Source organism: Castor canadensis, chromosome 5 (assembly GCF_047511655.1).
Source record: "Castor canadensis chromosome 5, mCasCan1.hap1v2, whole genome shotgun sequence".
Classification (NCBI taxonomy): Eukaryota; Metazoa; Chordata; class Mammalia; order Rodentia; family Castoridae; genus Castor; species Castor canadensis.
This window is the reverse complement of record NC_133390.1, coordinates 2,492,639-2,514,270: the sequence shown is the minus strand read 5'-3', so window position 1 is coordinate 2,514,270 and position 21,632 is coordinate 2,492,639. Positions and strand designations below refer to the sequence as shown.

The following is a 21,632-nucleotide window of genomic DNA, read 5'->3' as shown; positions in this document are numbered from 1 at the left end:
TTAATGATACTGGAAGAACACACCAACCTCTAGCAGCAAAAGAAGCTGTTGGGAGGGAGGAAGAGTCAATATGCCAAGCATTTCTTGATGCCAGAATGTGATCCTTGAATTTCTTTCCTCTGTGGGCTCCATTCTCAGAACCACAACCCAAATGTTTTGCATGGAAAGACAGGCCCTGGGGGAAAGCGCAGGACTACCTAATGTAGGTTTTATAAAAAGAAAAAAGGGGATAAATTTTGTTCTTCTTCACACATTTCCCAAGAACTCAAGAACAATAATTAGGATTGGTAGAGTGGTTCAAGCGGTATGAGTACCTGCCTAGCAAGCAAGAGACCCTGAGTTCAAACTCCAGTGCTGCCAAAAAAAAAAAAAAAGACAAAAGAACAAAAATTAGATGAAAGGTGTTGTAGGAAGCCATATTTTAGGTCAGGCCTCAGCCCGAAAAGCAGGGGTATTCAAGTTCAGCTCAAGTTGAAAGCTCACAGTGAGCCTCCTGTAATGCCCCAGGCCACTTTGGTCTTTTCTTTCTATGAACACCAGGTTCACACAATGTGAGCCTCAACACTACAACTCAAAAAAGAGGAGCATTCAGACATGGGAGGTAAGTCCATGAGGAACAAATATCCAACCAGGCTCAGAGGACAGCAGTAGGCAAAAACAGGGGCCCTGCCATCCCACCAACTCACAAAATAAAATGAGAATAAAATCACACTGTCAGGAGAAAAACCAGTTGACGAACCCTACAACAATGTCTACTAGGAGGAGAGGTCCTTGTTTGGGAAGTCAGAGTAGATATTGATTCTGGGCTGAGGCTGTGTCCAATAACTCAAAACCTTTTAAGCCATGGCATGGTCTTGCTTGGGTCCTGGACTGGTAGTGGTTTTTGTTGGTTGGTTGGTTGGCTGGCCTTCCTCCTAAGAGCAAGCAGCAGTTGTTTCAGCAGTTTGACTTGAGCAGGGAAATACCATGACCAGACTGGATTGTCAAAAATTACTCAGGCTGGCAAGGGTGGACGCTGCTTGGAGGAGGAAATCACGGGGATTTAGACAAGACATGGTAGTAGAGAGGGAATAAGGCTGACAAAGTCAAGGGAAATACAAAGACTCACTAATGGCCAGGGTGGTGCTCTGAGGAGACTGAGGAAGATCAGGGTAAGAAGGAAGCAAGGGAATTGCTATCATGAGTCAGACATGAGAAAGTAAAAATTAGTTTGCTGAGAAAGTGAAAACCTGTTTTGCCATTTATCAGCCTAGAATAGCAGACACAGATAGAGCCAGCTGCAAGTAAACAGAAAACATACCTCCCAAGGACAGTGCAACTAGGAAGTATCACAATGACCCTTTTTTTGAGTGATTGCTGGCTTCTTATTCACTGAGAATTCACTCTGAAACTTGTCCATTCTCAGAAGCTTTGTTGAGACTTGACAGTAAGAAGGAAACACGCTACCCTAATCACTGTGACACAGAGAAGCAGCTTAATTTCCCACTAGCTGCAGAGCTTCAAAGAAGACATTTCTAGACAGTGTTGCATTTGTGTCTGAACATTGTAGTTTTCAAGCAAATGGGACCTGTGTTTACATCACATTCAGACTGTCTGCCTCTTTACACACAGCTCTACTTTGCCTTAAGCCATCGAAATAATGCTTCTGACAGAGCAAAGGCCACACAAGGACACAGTAATAAGACGGCCAGCCATTTGCAAGCCCCAGAGAAGCCTCAGGTAAAACCACACCTGCTGATATCTTCATCTTTGATTTCCACCCTTTAGAACTGTCACAAATTTCTCTTGTTTAAGCCACACACACACACCAAAAAAAAAAAAAAAAAAAAAAAAAAAACAGCTCATTTCTTACCATCTAAAATCCCACCTGTCCTAAAGTCCTATAGCAACTCTATCCTGTTCTTTGTTTGGTGGGTGCTTCCCAGTTCCTCTGGTTTGTGGTCTCCCACATCGCAGTGAGCCATAAATCTGACCTTGTCAGACTGTAGGTCTGTTCCTAGTGGTCTCAGACTGATTAGGCTAGAACATTTAGAATCAGACATATTGTGAAATAAGCAGGAAGTACTCCCAAGTAGGAGTCAGATGGAGGGCCCTGGGCTTGGGGGTTGGAGGAGGTTAGGGCTACAAATAAATACAGCAGTCACTGACATCAAGATGGTAACTGAATCTATGCATGTGCATCAGTCTGCCTGCAGAGAAGCCAGGCAGGAGAGAAGGGGCCTAGACCTGAACCTCAAGCAACTGTACTACTGAAGGCTGTTGAACAGAAAAGAATAACTGAGCACAGAACACTGAGAAGGCATTGCTAGAGAGATCAGTGGGAAAAGAAGTAACAACACAGTCCGGGGAAGGCCAGGTACAAGCAGCAAATAACTCCTGGAGTTTGATTTTGATCAAGTCACCACAGATGCCTATGTGGCCCTCACTTAGTCTGATTTGGGCAGAGACTGAACTCCAAACACTGACTAGTGCTGATTCCTAAGACCCTAGTTTATTTTTCAAAATGCCATTCACAACTTTACAGTAAAACAACCAACTAGCAGGCTGACATACTCTGCTACCAGACAGTATTTTCCTTTCCTGGAGACAAATACACAAGGAATGAATAACTACTTTTGGAAACTGCTAGATGACCATGAGAGCAGAATAAGGCAAATCAAAGTCCCAGCAGGGTCCCAACAGAAAGAGAAAAGATTATTTTCCGTTTTGGTGAGAAAGCTGCAACAGAGGACCAAACAAGGTATGTGAGGCACCCAGGAGGTAGCAACACCCCTACAGCTAAAGGGGTAAGGAGAGACAGTGGTGTTACTGGAGCCCAGTGAGAACTGAACTGTGGAAGAGGCTCCAGGTAGGAGCCCTAAGTTGTGGAGGGATGCAGTCATCAACAGGGGACAGCAGCAGAGTGGGGAGGGAGGCAGCCCTCCCAACCTCTCTCTCTTTCCCTTCCATAGTGAGCCCTGCCAGCTCCAAGTCCACAGAGGCCCATAGCCTAGAGCACAGCATGGGGCAGAAGGGAAAAGAATGTATCTGAGACTCAAGGGAATAGGCCATGGTATGGCAGTAACCGTAAGCATTCTCCCTTCTAATTGGAAAGGGCTGGCCTCATTTTGCACAAATGAGAAACCCATATTCTGACCTAACTGGTTCACTCCTCCTTAGGCAACCTCAAGGTCCCCCAGTTCTGGGAGGTCACCAAAGTGCTGGAGAACTTACTCCAGACATCCAATCAGCATAGATCACCACAGCCCAAAGCTCTTGGACTCAAGAGCTGCCTCTCAGCCTCCCAAGTAGCTAGGCTTACAGTCAGGGGTGTAGGATCACACCCCTGCTCTTGACCAGAATTCTATTCTTGAGAGGAAACACCTTTCTTGTCTGGACTACTGCTAGAAATGTTACTTCAGCCTCCAGGATCCACCTTTCCTAGAAGTCACACCAAGTTGGCAATGGTTCAATATGATGCAGGGGATTAGCCTTAACCATCAAAGACTGATTTACTCATAATTCAGCCTCAAGCAGGCAAGTGCTGAGTCAATCTCCAAACACCTCCAAGATTAGTAGACTTCTAGACTGGTATTCAACAAAATGGCTCAGCTCAAATCTCAAAAGTATGGATAAGCCCTTAAATCAGTGCTAAAAATTGACCATTAAGCTGAGTGTGGTGATGCACATCTATAATCCCAGCACTCAGAATCCTGAAGTAGGAGGATCAAGAGTTGGAGGCAAGCTTGGGCTTCAGAAAGAGTTCAAGGTCAACCTGAGCATTATGCTGACACCCTGACTCAAAACAAAGGACTAAAACAGAACACTGCCCCTCCCTCCCATCCCCTAGAGACAAGTGAACTCTCATGCGGTTCTCTCTACAGATGCAGTTATCTCATCCTAAGTCTCCACGTGACAAGATCTCAATTAACTTGAGGGCTTAATTTTCAGAGAAGAGCATTTCAGATATCCAAAGCATAAAATTCTTCCACCAAGGATGGGGTGGGGGAGAGAAAGAGAGCACGTACAAATACTCCAGAAAGCAGCAACCTTTCCTCCAGAACCAACATCGTATGTGCAAGTTACTCAGTGTCAGCATCTCCAAGCCTTGCTTATGTTTTATCTGACTCTTCCAAATGTATTTACAAGGGCTCCACAAATACCTTAGATTTACTTACAATTACTTTACAGACATATACTGAAGGTAAGTCTGATGGAAGGATTACTGTCATTACCAATGAATGCTAAAAATGAAGTTAAGACTCACTTTTTTCTACAATCTTTAATTTCTGGAAGCTTTCCAGCACTTCCCCATTTAATATTCTGGGTAAGAAGTCCCGTATTTGCATCACTTCAGTTGTCAGTCGTTCCAGGTCCTTCTTTCTGACTTTAACAAACTCTTCTTTAGTTCCCATGTGCTAAAAGAACAAGCAGATCTTAAGATTACTCTTTCTCTTCACATAACTAAAACCAGCAGCTGGTCAACTTGCTTCTTTTTCTTTCATGACTGTTTATATCCACAATTGTTTCAAAAGCATGTGTTGGTGGGCACAGATGGCTCATCTATAATCCCAGCTACTTGGCAGGCCAAGGTGAGGAGGACCACAGTTTGAGGTCAGCCCCAGCAAAAATTCAGGACAACCCTTCTCATCCAATAGCTGGACTAAGTGGTGTGAGCTTGTCATCCTAGCTACACTTGAGGCTAAGAATGGGAGGATCTTCATTCCAGGCCAACCCAAGCAAAAAAAGATTCCATCTAAAAGGAAAAAGGTTGGATGTGGTAGTGTTTGCCTGCCATCCTAGCTATGACAGGAAGCATAAAATAGAAGGACTGGGATCTGGGCTGGCCTGGGCAAAAAGAGAGACCCTACTCCAAAAACAACCAGAGAAGAGAAATGGAAGCATGGCTCAAGTAATAGAGCTCTTGCCTAGAAAGCAAGAAGCCCAGAGTTCAAACGCCAGTACCACCAGAAAAAACAAAAATAGTGTTTACCTAGTGTGCCTTCTGATAGCTATATGGATACAGATTATATACAAGGCACTGGGAGCTCCAGTCCCAGCTTCTCAGGAGGCCAAGGCCAGAGGATCGCTTGGGCCCGGGAGTTGGCGGCCACCTGGGCAACCCTATACCATCCCTCTTTTTAAAAGAAAGTGTCTGGGGGCGGCTCAAGTGATAGAGCGCCTGCCTAACAAGCGTGAGGTTCCAAATTCAAACCCAGTGCTGCCAAAGGAAAAACAAATTGAAGGGGTGGGAAGGGGGTAATGAAGGGGAAAAAAGTATCCTACAACTGTCTTACTCCAAAAAGTCAAAGAAAACGCCAGCAACTTAACATGGCAGGGCCAGTCTGACAGGGTGGAGGGACAGCAACTTTCCTGGATTCCCAGGGCGGCACCCCATCACCCAGACCAAAAATTGGGATGTGGGCAGGGCCCTTCCAACAGGCGGAACCCGGATGAGAACACGGGTGTGGCCCCGGAGCCCAGCACTTTCTCCTTCTACATACGCTGGACAGTCACAGCCAGCCGGTCTACACCGCACATTTCCTCCAACCTGGCCAAAGCCGCCAGGCGTCCGAGGCAGGCAAGGGCCCCAAGCCTCCCGCCCTGCCCGCCAGGCCCACCCAGCGCGGTTCTCAGGCGGGGCAGCCTGGTGTCCGTCCCCTGCCCGGCCTGGCCCGGCTGCGGGGACACCTCACACCTCGCACGTTGGGCAAAGCCCTGGGGGACCACGAACGATGGCAGCTGGGACCCGCTCCCAGGCCGGGCCTCCCACTGACCCTGCGGGCCTCCTCCGCGCCGCCCGCCTCGCCCATGGCTGCGCGCCGCCCTCTGACCCCGCACGCGGGAAAGCGCGGGAACGCGACCACGCCGGCTCCCGACGGAGAGCGGCGAGGCTCAGACCTCCTGGGATTTGCACCGCATTCTCTGCGGGGGTCGAGGGGGCGGGTCAGCGAGGTCCCACTTCGCTCCCTGGTTCCGCCCGCGGGGTTAACTGCAAAGATGGAAAGTGAGAGTCAGGTCAAACGAGTCCATCTGGTCCTCCCTTTGCAGAGATGCTGCACTCGGGGGTTGCGTCCAGCCCGCACTCTTTGCCGGAAACCGGCCCCACCCCCGCCCGGCTCCGGGGCTCTCATCTTAGGCGACACTTTGTGTCCCAGCAGAGCTGTTTCTGCCAGGCGGCTGAGCGGAATAAGATAACCGCCTAAGCTCGAGGGAGCTACGTGGTCCAGAAACATCCCCAGCGTGACCACTGAGCCCGCAAGACCTGGCACAGCCTGGGGTCTCGGGTAACACCAAAGTTAGACACTGTAGGGATTCTGCCTTGGGGTCAGCAAGCAGCCAGCCCTCTTCCCACTCCCCTGAAGTGTGTTTTACAGGCCCGAGGACCGTCGGGGACGCCACCCTACTCCTGCACATCCCTTCCTGCACCTGTCCCGGGCGCTGCGGGGACCGGCCATTCCCTCCCCCTCCACCTGCCCCAGGATGGGGAGAAGGACGGTTCCCGCCGCACTGGGCACCCCTGCACCTGTCCCGGGCGCTGCGGGGTCCGGCCATTCCCTCCCCCTCCACACCCCTGCACCTGCCGCAGGTCGCTGTGCACTGGGGGGGGGGGGGGCAGGGAGGAGCGCCGGTCCCTGCCAGAGCCACCGCCGTCGCCGGTCAGTGGTACTGCGTGACCAACTGCTAAGCAACCCCCCAATGACAGCCCTCCTTTCCGATCTCAACTCCACCCAGGGAGCCCGCGGAGCTCCACAGACACTCCGCGCGTGGAGCTCACAGGAGAGCCGCTGGCCCGACGGGGCTCTGCTAAGTGTGCTTTAAAGATTCTACACCACTTAAACCTAGCCGTCCGTGACTTTCTGGCCAAGGGTCCACCGTGGCTAACCTCGCCACCAACGGCCCTGAACTCTAGCGATCAAAAAACAGAAGCCGCACGCCGCCCACCAGAAGAGCGTCTCCGTCAGCCACCCGCAGCCAGCGCCACAGCCGCGCCGGCTCCCAGAACGCGCCGCGAGCGGCGCTTTTGTGACGCCATCAGCCCGCGCGCCGCCGAGCGCGCTGCCGCTTCTACGCAAGCGCGGCTCGGGCTGCGCGGCGGTAGGCTGTGGCGGCAAGCGGGGGCGCGCGGCCGGGGATGCTGGAGCGGGCGCAATGGCTCCCGCCATGCAGTCTGCGGAACTCCAGTTCGCTCAGCGGTTGGCGTCCAGCGAGAAAGGCATCCGCGACCGAGCGGTGAGAAAACTGAGGCAGTATCTCAGCGTGAAGACGCAACGGGAGACAGGTGGGCCCGCGGGTCAGCCGCGCCACATGGCGTGGGCCGGACTGGAGGATCGCCGTGTCCCTTCGGGCGCGCGGCAAGTGTGACGCCGTCGGGTGCGGATTGTGCTTAGGGCGGTTCGCCGTTGAAACGGGCCCGGGGTCCGATCGTGTGCCAAAAGTTAGCGATCGGAGAAGCAGCGAATGGACCCGGGTCTGTCCGGTGCGCGAACCCGCGTGTGGCTTCGCTGGGCTCGCCCCGGGGTTGCTTTGTGGTTCTCGTGTTAATTTCCGCCTTCCTTGACAGCGCTTAGGTTGCTGCGGTGCGGGGAGGGAAGACGGCGGTATCCCTTCCCTGGAGGAACTTTTAAAAGTGAAGTAAGAGCGAGTGCGGGAGGGGATGAAGCCCAGACGGTGGGGAAGGTGCGGGAGGGAGCCCCTCTCCACTGGCTCTTCCGGGAGGCCTTTCCAGCTGCTGTTCAACTGAGATCCGAATCCAGATCTCAGAGAGATCTTTGAGAGAGAGGAAGCAGACGCAGGAAAGGGCTTGAGCATGCCCCGTAAATTAGGGAAATGATGTTGGGATTGTAGCGGCCGCCCGATGACTCCGGGCTTGGAAGTTTGCGTTTTGACTGCGCTAGAGTGCCATTGAAGGATTTTGTGTTCCTAATCCAAAGTAGGGTCTGTAAGCCGGTGAGCACATAAAGTATGGACTACAATGTGCTATTGAGGTTTTATGTTGCACTCAAGTGGTTAAAGCTTGATTTAGCTACTGCTAATAGTAATACATTTGAAATCTGCTTAAAAAGAATAAACAAGCCTCCAGTTACTAACATTCTTAGTTTATGTTGAAGAGAAATCACAAAAGACCACCTCCCCAACAAAATCTCTCTCTCTCTCTCTCTCTCTCTCTCTCTCTCTCTCTCTCACACACACACACACACACACACACACACGGACACTTTTGATAAAGGAGTGAAGACCAAAATTCTTGGCTTCATTTCTGTGTGAAATTTCCTGAAGACATTCACTTCTCTCATGTATCCAGGTTTCCCATATGTGGTTGTTCTTTTTTGGTGGGACTAGAGTTTAAACTCAGGGCTTCACATTTGCAAAGCAAGTCCTCTATCACTTAGGCCACACCTCCAGTCCATTTTGCTCTGATTATTTTAGAGATGGGGTCTTGCGAATTGTATTATTATGCTCAGGCTGGTCTCCGAAGTTGCTTGGATCACAGGCGTGAGCCATGTGCCCATCCTGCTGATGGTTCTTAAACATAAAGAGCACAGACCTTTTCTACTTTCAGCTCAGGTATGCCCTACTAGCCTGGTACTCCATCTGTATGTCCTACAGGCACCTCAGACTCAAAAGCCCCAAGTCTTGCCACACACAGACACCCCCCCAACCTGTTTTTTCCTGCTGCTGGTCCTCTGCCACCTGTCCTTTAGCTTGGTTGCTAATTCCTTGCACACACACTAATTTGTGCTGAATGCACAAGCTTGCTCTGGACTCCTCTCTTCCTCATCTTCAGTCCTGCCTCCTTCACCTCCTGAATCACTCTCCTTTTAGCTCACCTACATTTCTGCACCTACTTGCTCCCTAACTTGTTTCCTGTACTCTGTGTTTGTGTTTCCCTGGACCTGTCCACCACAAACCAGCCTCAGTCATCTTCCTTAAACAAATCGATTGCATTACCACCTTCTTGAAGTCAGGATCTGCTCTTCCTGCCTAAACTTCCTGCTTTGTCAGCAGAATCCTTGGTGGCTCACAGGGGACCACACAATGTTCTTCACCTCCCTGCAAAGAATCCACCTCTTTTCCACTCCCAGCATTCAGTTCAGTGTCACTTCCTCCAAAAAGCCTTCCCTCGCATCTAACACTCCACTCCTCTAGGGTTGGAGAACACCAGTGTCCTTATTGTAGCACTAGCTACATTTCTCTTTTTTTTTTAAACTGGGTCTCACTATGTAACCCAGGCTGGCCTCAAACTCACAATCCTCTTGCCTCAGCCTCGAGTGCTGGGATTACACGTGTATACTGCCTCTTAATTATCTGTTGATGCGTGGTTTTTCCACCAAACACTGAAAGCTTCCCTCTGTTTTCTTACCTGGAAGTGGGAGCACATCCAGCCTTACAATGGCCTGGCTGGGGACAAGAGCAATGACAGCCTGCTGCTCAAGCCCTTTTGCAGGACCCTGAGGCCAGTCAGTTCACACCAGTGCCCTAGGTCCTGCCTGGTTAGCACCCACCACACCAGAGGTGCTTTTCTTGTTCCCTTGTTCACCACCATATCCATAGTGCATGGAGTATAGTGGGCCCATAAAAAATAGTTCTATAGAGTAAAGCCTTAGTAATAATGGGACAAGACAAACCAAATCTGTGGCACAGCTAGTCCCCATCAGAATAGAAACATAAATTTGGAAATAATTTAACTTTCATTGACAGGTTCATATTTTTAGCATCTTGTTGGGAAATCTGAGATGTTAGTCTTTCTGAAACACATGGGTGTCAGCAACATCAACAGGTTAATCTGTGGTCTTAAAACCAACTGCAGCTATTTATATGCTTGTGCTATAACTGTTGGAATTGTGTCCCTGCTATCATGAAACTGTCATTGTCCGTGGGTCTTGTTCATAATAGCTCATTTGTCCCAATAAAGTCATTCATTCATGTGTCCAGCAAACATGTACGACAGCACCAACTGTGTGCTCTTATTATGTCCACTGTTCTTGGCACTGGAAATACAGTAGTGAACCAAACAATCCTGCCTGCTTTATCAACTGTCCCGCTTTAAATACTTAACATCTGCTGAAGCTGGGATGCATCTCAGGATCAACCTCAGGACATGTTCATTCGTGTCATTGCTTTCTTTTTGGTGTCTTTGAATGAGTGCAAGTAATGGGGAAATCAGTGCTTTTTCTTACTGATGGAATTGGAATTCTCACCTAAGAGTGTAACAAGCAGGAGTTGGGTGGGGTTTGGCCATAGTGGGCACTGTCCCCATCCTAAGTAGCCCCTGTGCTCACTTCATGGAGAAGGGTGGCTGTCTGCTTTTCTCATCTCAAAACTTACTGGTACTTCCTGTGTCTGCATTTCTCACTTTCGTATTTGCCTCACCCATTTTAAAATAGCTAAACCAGAATTGTTGTCAGAAGCTTAGTTTTATTAGGCTTCAAATTTTTTTCTCCAACGAGAAAAGATAGATTGATATAAAAATAGATTGAAATGATAAGTTGTAGAATTGTTTCAGGTATGTATGTTACCTTCTAGAGTTTTGAAATAAATTAAATACTGAGTATTTCTCCCTTTCTAGATGCTTCAAAAATTGGTACCTTGTTTTTCACCTACTCAATTCATAGGTGAAAACAAGTGATTTGTCACTATGTACATTAAAAATAGATGGTTTTCTGGAGGCAGAACTTGAAAAGACTGCAGGTTAAGAAAGTGAGCCAGTCATAACAACATCCACCAGTGGAACAGTGCCTTCCTCTTACAGGGTGCTTTGCATACGTGCTTTTGATCTTGACCCTAACCATATAACATACCTATAATATAAGGAGAGAACTGAGGCTCAGGGGTCAGCTGACAGTTTTCTGATACTGTGCACTTATCATAGCTGAGACTATACTTTGTTTCCACCACGTTCTTTGTCTTGCTTCAGTAGAGATGAAACAGGATGTGCTGTCCTGTCCAGCTCCCTTCCCTGCCTGCTATCCAGGGTCGACTGCCACTCCCACTTTGTTGAAATCTTCTGTTTTCAATAACAGAAGCCTCTTTAGCACATCATATTGTTCCTGTAATAGATGGGATTGTCCAAAGATATTAGGCATGTCACATCCCTTACCATTGGCTTGCCATACTGGTATACTTGTGAGAACCATCTGGGGATAAATATACACTGTGCTGCTTTGTAAGTGAGAAAGGCCAGATTACTGATATGATATAACTGCACTCCTGAATGCACGTAGGAATCTGTAAGGACACACATTAGGTAGGCAACACAGCCCCTCTGGAGAGGAGACTGGGATTGGGTGGCAATAAACTAGGCGCACTTTTGACTGTAACATTCGGTGGTAGCATATAAATTTTTTGCAAAATGAATTGCCACTCATCAGAACATCCAAGCCTCGCTAGTTTTGTTGTTTGTTTGGTTTTGGCAGTACTGGGGTTTGAACTCAGGGCCTCATGCTTTCGAGGAATGTGCTCTATCACCTCAGCCACTCCATCAGCCCTTTTTTCTTCAGCTATTTTTCAGATAGGTTCTCATGTTTTTGTCCAGGGCTGGCCTCAGACCCTGATTCTCCTCTCTAGGGCCTCCAGCATAGTTAGGACTATAGACACACACTGCCACACCTGACTTGGTTGAGCTTTTTTTTGTTGGGGTGGTGCTCCAACCTCAATTCTTCCTATCTCCACCTTCCAATTAGCTAGAGTCGTAGGCATGTGCTTCCATACCGAGCTTAAGCCATAGTTGCTTTAAGGGGAAAGTAAAACAGCTTTGAGCAGGAGTTAGCTAGTGACACCAAAACACCAGTTTCTCCTTGGAAACTGCTCCCAGATGGTCTCTGTTCTCAGGCTCTCCTCCTGACCAGAGGGTGGTTGGGCTTGGGAAATGACTAGCATGTGCCCACCATCTGTGAGAAAGACATGGACTTTCCTAGGGCCTGAACAGAGGATCTTTCTCTGTGGAGGATCTGTCATTTGTGCTTTCTTGAATGTCCTGTGGCCCAGTGAATTCCTGCTGATTTGGCTTCAGTCCTACCCTGAAAGTGGATATCCTTGCTGAGGAGGGGTGTAACAGCAGCTGCTAGGCAAAAAACAGGAGTGCCAGGCCTTGACCTTGAGCAGTAACCTGTCTCCCTTAATCCTCTCTTTTGCTTGTAAGTTCTTTAACATTCGTGGCTTTCCAGTCACATTCTGAAGAGTTTCTTTTAAAAAGAGAAAACAGCCAGACACCAGTGGCTCATGCCTATAATCCTAGCTGCTCAGGAGGCAGAGATCAGGAGGATCTTGGTTCAAAGCCAGCCTGGGCAAATAGTTCACGAGACCCTCAACACGAAAAAGAGCTGATGGAGTGGCTCAAGTGATAGAGCACCTGCCTAGCAAGTGTGAGGCCTGAGTTCAAATGCCCCCAAAAAGGAGAGAGAGAGAGAAGCAGCCATGGTATCACTTAGGCAGTGTCATGCACCGTGTTTTCTTTTGTTACATATGAAAAGTGCCCTCTTCTCTGCTTCACTATTTCCCAGCAGCCAGCCGGGGTTTCCAGTGTGTCCCTCCCCTAGTATCTGTGAACCAGATTCCAGGCATCTCGTTCTGTGTCCATACACTTCAGTGTATGACTCTGGAAGAGTGAGGCTCTTAAGCGTAGTCACAGTGCCATCATTGAGCGCCAAAATCTTCAGCCCGGCATGATGCACACCCCTGATCCCAGCCCTCGGGAGAGGCCGGGACACCAGAGGATCTCAAGAGAAACAAAACAACGACAGAAACCCTTCATATCATGAAGTACTCTCCTGAGTTTTTCTCCACAGTCTTATACATGGTGTTGGGTTTGGGGGTTGGAGAGGCAGTACTGGGGTTTTGAACTCAGGGCCTCACAGTTGCTAGCCACACCCCAATCCTTCATACATGTTTTTCTGATAAATCAGAATCCAAGCGAGACAGCTGTTTCATTTGGCTGGTGTGTCTGCTAGCTTAGCTTCTAACACAGCTCTTGCCCTCTTTTTTTTTTTCCTTGCTATTTATTTGTTGGAAGATGTAGCTCAAACTTTCGTTTTTTAAGAATATTTAAACAGGCTGGTCTGTGTTTTTGCTACTGCGTCTCCCCCTGCATCTAATAAATGACTGTCTAAGTTGCCATTAATGAGTAGGTTTGAGCAGTGTTAGTCTGGTCCATCCTTTTTAAAGGTCCTCAGTATCTTTTCACCTAATGTTTTAGCAGCCATTGGTTCTTACCCAGATCTGCCAATTCACTAGGGACAAATGCATTCTTTGAAAATGACCAACTATAAGACATAAGCGCAAATTGCCATGGCAAAAAAAAAAAAAAAGTTGGCTATCCTGACAGCAGTTGGATCTGCTGTGGTGGAATTCATGCCATGGTTACATTGTTAAGTGAAGATCTCTAGGCATGACTTATTAGTAGTAAAGGGGAGGGAAGCCAGTTGGCATAACATCTGTACAACTCTTGAAGGAAATGTACCTTAATTAATTTTACTAGGGTTTCTAGTGTCTTAGCTTTAAGTGGAAAACTGTCACAAAATGACAGTGAATTGGAAATCAGTCTATAAAATACAGTAGGCTCACTCTGCCAAATACACTAAATAAATGTCAGCCCGGTACAAGGGGTCTTTTTGTCACTTTTTAGTCATCTTTAGAGTGTGAGATCACACTATTAGAATATAAGAAAAGTAATACTTGTTTGCATTTACCTAGTTTACCCCATTTGCTGCTCCAAGTGATGTTTCCTATTACTTCCTACTAAAATATAAGTTAAGGTCATTTGTGTCACACATGAAAACCTGAGGATTGTGTTTGTTCTCTGATTTCGTGGTCTAGAGGTTGGAAATTCCGGCAGCGCTCTGGCCTCATCATTTTGTGATTCCTCCTATGACTTAGCACATACTTCCTGACCCCTGCAGTGGGCCAGGAAATGCAGGCAGAATGAATCTGTTGGTTCGGTCACAGATGGTATGGCAGAGGAGGAGCCAACCTAGGGCATGTAGCTTGAAACAAAGTAAAACTGCCCAGGAAGTGATGGCTGTAAGAAGAGGGAGATTAGCATCAGCCAGGTTTCCCTACAGCAGGATCCTTAAAGGGGTCAGTTCAGCAAAAATATTACAAAGCATCATCAGTTTCCTCAGGGCCTTTCCCAGTCCTTTAGCTCTCAGATCTACTGTTGGGAACCTCCTGCCCCCTCAGCGTGGTTGATCTTCTGTTCCTTGGGAGTGAGTCTGCCAGTTGCTGGGGGCGTCAGTGTTACCAAAGAGACCTGCATCTTTCATAGGATTTGCAGTCTTTCTGTCTCTCTCTCTCTCTCTCTCTCTCTCTCTCTTTCTCTCTTTCCTTCCCTCCCTCCCTCCCTCCCTATCTCTCTCTCCCTCCTTCTCTCTTTCTTCCTTTTCTCCCCCATCCTCCTCCTCCCTCTGCCTTGCTCCTCCTCCTTTGGTCACACTGGCTCCCTTGCGTTGCTTGGAAGGTAAAGCTGCATGTACAGCAGTTTATATGTTCATTTATAGCATTAAGAAAATGTGTAGACAGAAAAAATTTAAAAAAAAAGAAAATGTGTGCTTCAGATTTTTTTTAAAAGGTTTTAAAATGGGAGAAAATAAATGTATGTGGTATCATTTTTGCCACTTCTGTGGCAACTCTGATCTTTAAGAAAAAATATGTAGACTCTTAAGATTTTTGTGCTATTTTCGCCCTGCAGGAGGTTTTAGTCAAGAGGAACTCCTAAAAATATGGAAAGGACTCTTCTACTGCATGTGGGTGCAGGACGAGCCTCCTCTGCAGGTAACGCAGCCCTTCCTTGTGTTCCTGGATAAAAGAGACTTAACCGTTTACCCTCCATCAGTCTGCTGATGTACTAAACAGATGGAAATAAACGTCTTCAGGAGCCATTTCCTCACCTCTAATCCGTACAGAAAGGGATGTAGCGCCAGCATTTAGGATTTAGGTTAATTTTGTTTTCAAATACTCTGGGCGCACTAAGTCGTAGATTTACTGTTTCTCTTGTCAGCATTTCGGCATTTTGTAGCTTCCATGGCATGTTTCACATTATGTATTTTCAAGTTTTTGTTCACCTCGTGTTGTCAGAAACCACAGCTGGAGCACTAGTTAAGACTCTGGGAGAGCCAGGACAAGCCAGCAGGCAGCCCTTTTGGCCAAAGTGTTCTTAACCAGTAAAGGTTGGTGGGAACTGCACTGGTAACCAAAATATGTCTTAACCTGACCCCTGTTTGCTGAGCATCTGAGCCCCACTACCAAAACTGCTATAGCAAATCTTTGTTCTGGTGTCTGAAGGCCTTGGTAGTGGTGAGGAGTGGGGTTTGGGAGGCTCCATGCAAACATGTGCTGCAGAAGTCCCTGGGCAGCACTCCCTGTTCCGGGGTTCTGTGTGCACTGCAGACTTGCCACTTCTCCCAGGCCATGTAACTACTTGTTTTGATTTATTATGTTACTTTGCTGAACATAATTTGAGTGGGATAGCATGGCAAAATATTTTCAGATTTCATTCAAGAGTAACAACAGCAGCTTTAGTGGAGGAAGAGAACCAACACATAGGCTGGCATTCATTTTAAATGGGTGAGGAAAATTGAGCATAGAGAAGTGTGAGCTGGGCCATTGAGAACAAGGCTCTTTCAGAGCGGCTGCGTTACATTGCTGGAGACAGGCTTCGCCCTGGGACCAGCCCACCGAGAACTCCTACACAGGCACTTGGTGCTTAGCAGGTGTGCTCTTCAGAGGGCACTGTTCCCTAGGAGGGTCCTGTCTCACCTTTGCAAAAACTGAATTAAACTGTACCCAAGAACCAGTGTAGCAAACCTGCGTCTTCTGTCTTTTGCAGCATTTGGTGATTGTGATAATTTTAAAAGCCAGGGATCAGCAGCTGATTGTTTCTTCTGTGGGTCGTTCAAACTGCTTACCAGAGGTGCTTGTTTAAACATGCAGCTTAAACTATTCCCAGAGACACATCACGTTAGCACAGCAGCCCGTTGAAACTGGGAATTTCATGTTTGTTGAAGCCCAGGTACTTAGGCACACTCCTTGGTGGCAGTGCACTGAGGATGGCAGGTGCTGTCTTTCCCGCCAGCAGGAGGGAGGAGGAAGCAGGTCATGGTGCTGCCGTGAAGTACAACCACCTAATGACCCCTGATGTTTCTCCCCAATCCACCTTTGCAGGAGGAGCTAGCAAACACTGTTTCCCAACTCATCCATGTTGTCAACAACTCAGAGGCTCGTAAGTCCTGGCATTTTCATGACTTTCAAACCTTCCTTGCTCATCAGCTCTGGTAACTTGCCTAGGAAATCTAGTCAGTATATTTTCTTTAAAGTTTCAGTGTTCCAGGTGCTACTTTAACATGAGCCTGCTGCTGGTACTGTGTAGCTGTCAGGTGACGAGCTGTTTTTGTTTCTAAAATGTATGATAAACTTAAGTATCAGTTGCTAGCAGGGCGAAGGTGCTATCTGGTGGAGAATGATTTGACATCTCAAAGATACTATGAGTTCCAGTTACTCTTTAACAGTCTTAGAGGCCATAGATTCATATGTTAGTGTTTTACAACATAGTAACCTATGGAGCGGGTGTGTCCTTACCAAGATTAGAGCTGTCATGGGTAATAAATAGACAACACCGGTGGTGATACAGTATGAGGTAACTCCTCTCTATCAAAAAGAAAAGACAAAGGGGAAATTAAGATTACTGAGAGGCTTTGATTGCTTACCCAGGAAGAAAGGACAGCAGAATTTGTTCTGTGTAGCACTGCTCAGAACAAAACCATCCTCATGACTAGAGTAACACTCAGTGATTCTCTGAAATTTAGCTGAGTCAGAATGACAAAATTAAATATTTGATGTGTAGTGTAGATCTGCATATGTTAAGAAAAACCTGTGTGGAGTATGGTGGCACATGCCTGTAATCCTAGCACTCAGGAGGTAGAGGAGACAACTAACATCAGAAGAAAAGCTGAGTTTCTACTTGGATTGTGTTACGTGCTCATCAAGATTAATGAATTTGCTTTAAAAAAAAATAATGGCTCAAGACTGGTTGTTAGGTGGAGGTGCAGAAAGGTGTTGGTCAGGGACCTTGATTTTAACAGAATGTGGCTTTGCAGTAGAGAAAGGAAAATGCTCCAGGAAGCACTCTAAAGGTACTGCCAGCCTTCCTGTTACAGTGTTTTCATGTGAATGTAAAGGAAATTACTGAGTTAGTGGCCAGATTTTCTTGCTGCCCAAGAATTCTTGAGATAAGTAGGTAAACAATGTAGTTTGCCTCTCTCCACCGTGTTCTTGCTATGTGGTCATATGCTAACCTGGAAAGTAAGCAGTCAGAGTTTCTTGTTCCTGCAGAATACCTGTTCATTCAGACCTTTTGGCAAACGATGAATCGAGAATGGAAAGGGATAGACAAGCTGCACCTGGACAAATACTATATGGTAAGGTCTTCGCACCTCTTCCACAGTGACACAGTGACTAGTGCCTATGTGCAGAAAGAACATTCTGTGTCTAGCCAGGTGCTGGAGGTTTGGCTCACACCTGTAATCCTAACTGCTTGGAAAGCTGAGATCAAGAGGATCCCAGTTTGAGGACAGCTCAGGGAAATAGTTCATGAGACCTCCATCTCCAAAATAACCACAGAAGGGCTGGCAGGGTGCCTAGCAAGTGTTAAGGCCCTGAGCTATTGGGGACAAGACTGAGGATCATTAGTGAACCTTGTTCTCTTGAGATTGTGCCCAAGCTGGTCTCCAGATCCTGGGTTTAGATGTACACCAGCATGCCTGGCTTGACAGTTTGTAGTCTAGAAGTTAAATAGAGACTTATTACGGATATTGTTTGACTTTCGGGATCCAGGCTAACCAATGTCAATGCTCTCTTCATGTGCCAGGCTGGTTAATTTTCTCACAAAGATTGTCTGTTTCAGTTGATCCGGCTGGTCCTGAGGCAATCCTTTGAAGTTTTGAAGCGGAATGGCTGGGAAGAAAGGTTGGTAAACTATTTGAGTTAGCTTCGGTGACCTTAAAGACTTGTAACTGTTGGGGGTCTAGCTCAGTGGTACAGTGCTTACCTAGCAGTGCAAGGCTCTGGGTTTGAGGATTAGCACTGGTGGGGGCGGGGGAACCTATAGGATAATGAATAGGGTGTTTTTCAAGCTTTTCAGTTAATTGGAAAATATGAATTGCCTGATCTGTACCTACCGCTCTATAGAATGCTATGAGAAGTGAAACATATCTTTATCCAGTGAGAACTTAAAATCCAGTAGTGGGGCATATATGACAGTTAACATTTTATCTAATTTAAGTGACTATTTTTTTCCATAAAACTTTTTTAGCTTTACATTGATTGTTATAATGTGCAAGCACTACACTCAGTATTTTTATTTACACTTGGGAAAGAAAAAGGTGTTGGCATGCTGTCATTAAAAGAACCCTGTGTGTGCTGGCAGAGTGTCTCAAGTGGTAGGGTGCCTGCCTGGCAGGTGCAAGCTCTTGAGTTCAAGCCCCAGTACCAATCAATCATTGAATGAATGAATGAACAAACCCTGTGTGTTCTTTTCTTCAGCCGAATCCAGCTTTTTCTAGATGTCCTGATGAAGGAAATCCTGTGTCCTGAGAGTCAGTCTCCTGATGGAGTGAGATTCCACTTCATTGATATTTATCTGGACGAGTTATCCACAGTGGGAGGGAGAGAGGTAAGCGGGCAGATGCTCTGCCAGCAGTGGGATGTAACCCTGCTGCTTGGGGAGTTGTCAAGGAATGCTGTCTGTTGACATCAACACCAGTGACAGTAGCAGCATAAATTGCTTCAACCTACTCAGCACAGTCATTCTCCATCTGTCCCAAACAGCTTAATGGAGCATGTGGACAAAGAACAAGCACCACGCATGAGCATGGCACTGTCTGTAAAACAGCACTGAGCCAACCTCTGCTGGAGAAGCTGAGGCAGGATCACTTAAGCCCAGCCAAGACCACACAGCAAGGCCCTGTCTCTTAACAGTGGCTCCCGCCTGTAATCCTAGTTGCTCAGGAGGATCCTGGTTGGAAGCCAGCCCGGGGAAATAGTTCACGAGTCCCTATCTCAAAAAAACCCATCACCAAAAAGAACTGGTGGAGAGGCTTAAGGTGTAGGCCCTGAGTTATACTCACATAAATAGATGTAAAGCTGGAAAGGAAATGGACATTTTTAGAATGTGAGTGATTATCTGAATTTAGGAATATGAGCAATTTTTACTTTTTTCTTTCACAAGTGTTCCATAGTGTACATATTTTTTTTAAGTAAAGGAAAATATAAGCAGGCACCTGTGGCTCACACCTATAATCCCAGCTACTTGGGAGGCTGAGATTGGGAGGATCGAGGTTCAAAGCCAACCTGGGCACAAACATTTGTGAAACCCCCATCTCAGTAGAAAAGAGCTGGGCATGGCGGTACATACCTGCCATTGGGAAGGCAGAGTTAGAGTTGAGGTTCCAGGCCAGTGTAGAAAAAAAGGTAGCAAGACCCTATCTCAAAGAACCAAGGCAGGTGTGGTGGTACCTACATCCGTAATCTCAGCTACACGGAACGCAAAGGTAAGATGATCAAGGTCTGAGGCCCTATCTGAAAAATAGCTAAAGCTTTTAAAATGGGCTAGAAGCATAGCTCAAGTGACAGAGCTCTTGCCTAGCAAGTGCAAAGCCCTGAGTTCAAACCCCAGTACCACAAAAAAAGAAAAAGAAACAAGGCCTTCGTCTCCCGGTTTGAAGTACATGATATAGCAGGAAGCATGTGTATTTTAGAGCAGCCTGGCTGGTTGGTGGTCCTTGGGCTGTTACAGTAAGATCCCAGGTGGCTGGAGGATGCCCTTAACCATGAGCCTAGCCACAGTTCTGGGCAACTCCCACAAGTGTTTAGGGTTGCCCAAGAAGAGCATCACTGCTTCCGGTTCAACCTGTGAGAAATGCAAGCAGTCTTGTCATTTTGTTGCTGTTTTTCTGATTTTATGTCTACAGCTTTTGGCAGATCAGAACCTCAAGTTTATTGACCCGTTCTGCAAAATTGCTGCCAAGACTAAAGAGTAAGTGACGTGTTATTTTTACGGCTTCGGTTGGTACTTCAGGGCAAGGGTTCTGTTGTGCAGCCTGATTCAGGTCAGGGCAAGGGTTCTGTTGTGCAGCCTGATTCAGGTCAGGGCAAAGGTTCTGTTGTGTAGCCTGATTCAGGTCAGCTGGGGCTGTTGTCCAGCACCATGCTTCACTTGAAGCATTGAGCAGCAGTTCAGCTCTCCCAGCTTCGGTGTTTGACCCAGTCTTTCCAGGAGCACCTTCCCACACCCAGAGCCCTGCCTGTTGTGTGTCCCTCAGCATCTGTCCCATGGCAGTCGCGCAAGAGGGTCATTAGGGACACCTGCTGACACCTGCTGACCCATTGTCAGTCACACTAGGCCCAGACATGCTGCAGTTGCCTGTGCAGCACACCCTCTGCTTCCCTTCAGCTTGGCTCCTTTCTGTGGGAGGCCCAGACTGCTCTAATTAGTCTCTACTCTTGCTTCCACCCTCAGCCACACACTGGTGCAGACGATAGCTAGGGGTGTCTTTGAAGTCATCGTGGATCAGTCTCCTTTTCTACCTGAAGAGACTGTGGGAGAGCAGGAAACAAAAGGGGGTGAGAATGACCTTTCTGGAGCAGAGATTCCTGCAGTCCAGGCCACGTGGAGAAAAGCTGTCAGTAGAAAGAAGATAGGTGAGAATCTCCATGAGTGGGCTTCCCTCTTTTGTGTTTGGTTTTTTGTTTTTGTTTTTGTTTTTTTTCAGTTGTTCCTTTTAATCCCTAATGCAGCCTAGAGTTGATTCCTTGCACCTCTCCCAAGAAAGGAGGCAGGGTGTGTCTGTAAACCACTAGCATTGTTCTCTCTACTGAGTTATATCCCTGGAGCCTCAAAGTGTGGGATGCCTTTGAAGTTGCAGCCCAGAACCCTCACCTTGGTCTATGGCATCACAGTGAGAAAGGGAGGTAAATGGTTAAGTCAGAGATTATTATCCACCTCTTGGAAGCTATATAGCCTGATATTAAGAAGCAAAGCTTCTAAAAACTAATGACCGAAAGAAATTCAGTCTTTTTTTTTTTTTTTTTTTTTGTAAAAAGCAAGACACAAAACATTGTGTAGTGCCTTTAAAATCTAGAAGGACAGACTGGGAATGTAGCTAAGTGGTTGAGTGTTTGCCTAGCATGCACGAGACCCTGGGTTTGATTCCCAGTACTAAGAAGAAAAAAAATTTGGAGAGAGCAGAGTGGCAGTATTGTGTTTCCTGAGCCACCTCCTGAGAAGTCAGTGCCCTGTTGAGCATCCCAAATCCAAAAATGCCCCAACAGCTCAGAAAACTGTCCAATTTTGGAGTATTTCAGATTTTGGGGTTAGGGATCCTTAGCTGGTAAAATCTATGCAAATATTCCAAAATCCACAAAGCTCCTAAATCTGAAAAGCTTCTGGTTCCAGGCATTTCAGGTAAGGGATACTCAGCCTGGACAAGAGATTCTCAGTGTGGCTCTAAACTTACCCAGAAGTAGCAGCAGACTCCTGTGCCCGTCCATTCCCCTCCTCATAGTCAGCTGCATGGAGCCCTGGCCCACTTACCTGAGTCCCCTCGGGCACAGCTTGCACATGGGATGATGTGTGTCATAGGGAAGGCAGCAGGTTTCTGTGT

The 21,632-nt window shown here is 47.2% G+C and overlaps 2 protein-coding genes across 15 annotated transcripts in view; one reads left to right on the top strand and one right to left on the bottom strand.

The window, feature by feature from the left end:
* Hsf2bp (heat shock transcription factor 2 binding protein) overlaps window positions 1-7,008 on the bottom strand; it is a 94,284-nt gene extending 87,276 nt beyond the window's left edge. The window contains exons 1-3 of one of the 4 annotated variants that reach the window (XM_074072555.1): window positions 6,925-7,008; window positions 5,881-5,971; window positions 4,247-4,397 (exon numbers count right to left, since the gene is read on the bottom strand). In XM_074072555.1, the coding sequence (XP_073928656.1) occupies window positions 4,247-4,397; window positions 5,881-5,901 (172 nt within the window). In that variant the 5' untranslated portion in view covers window positions 5,902-5,971; window positions 6,925-7,008. Of the gene's footprint in view, window positions 1-4,246; window positions 4,398-5,677; window positions 5,972-6,865 lie in introns of all 4 variants that reach the window. The other 3 variants (XM_074072557.1, XM_020152616.2, XM_074072556.1) reach the window with 3 other exon arrangements.
* Window positions 7,009-7,051: 43 nt separating this feature from the next.
* The window catches only part of Rrp1b (ribosomal RNA processing 1B), a 28,149-nt gene continuing 13,568 nt past the window's right edge, over window positions 7,052-21,632 (top strand). For 4 of the 11 annotated variants that reach the window (XM_074072553.1, XM_020152630.2, XM_074072550.1 and 1 more), the window contains exons 1-8: window positions 7,052-7,261; window positions 14,666-14,748; window positions 16,138-16,195; window positions 17,305-17,390; window positions 17,876-17,937; window positions 18,514-18,643; window positions 19,941-20,005; window positions 20,489-20,670. In XM_074072553.1, the coding sequence (XP_073928654.1) occupies window positions 7,132-7,261; window positions 14,666-14,748; window positions 16,138-16,195; window positions 17,305-17,390; window positions 17,876-17,937; window positions 18,514-18,643; window positions 19,941-20,005; window positions 20,489-20,670 (796 nt within the window). In that variant the 5' untranslated portion in view covers window positions 7,052-7,131. Of the gene's footprint in view, window positions 7,262-14,665; window positions 14,749-16,137; window positions 16,196-17,304; window positions 17,391-17,875; window positions 17,938-18,513; window positions 18,644-18,960; window positions 19,521-19,940; window positions 20,006-20,488; window positions 20,671-21,632 lie in introns of those variants that run through there. The other 7 variants (XM_074072551.1, XM_074072549.1, XM_074072552.1 and 4 more) reach the window with 4 other exon arrangements.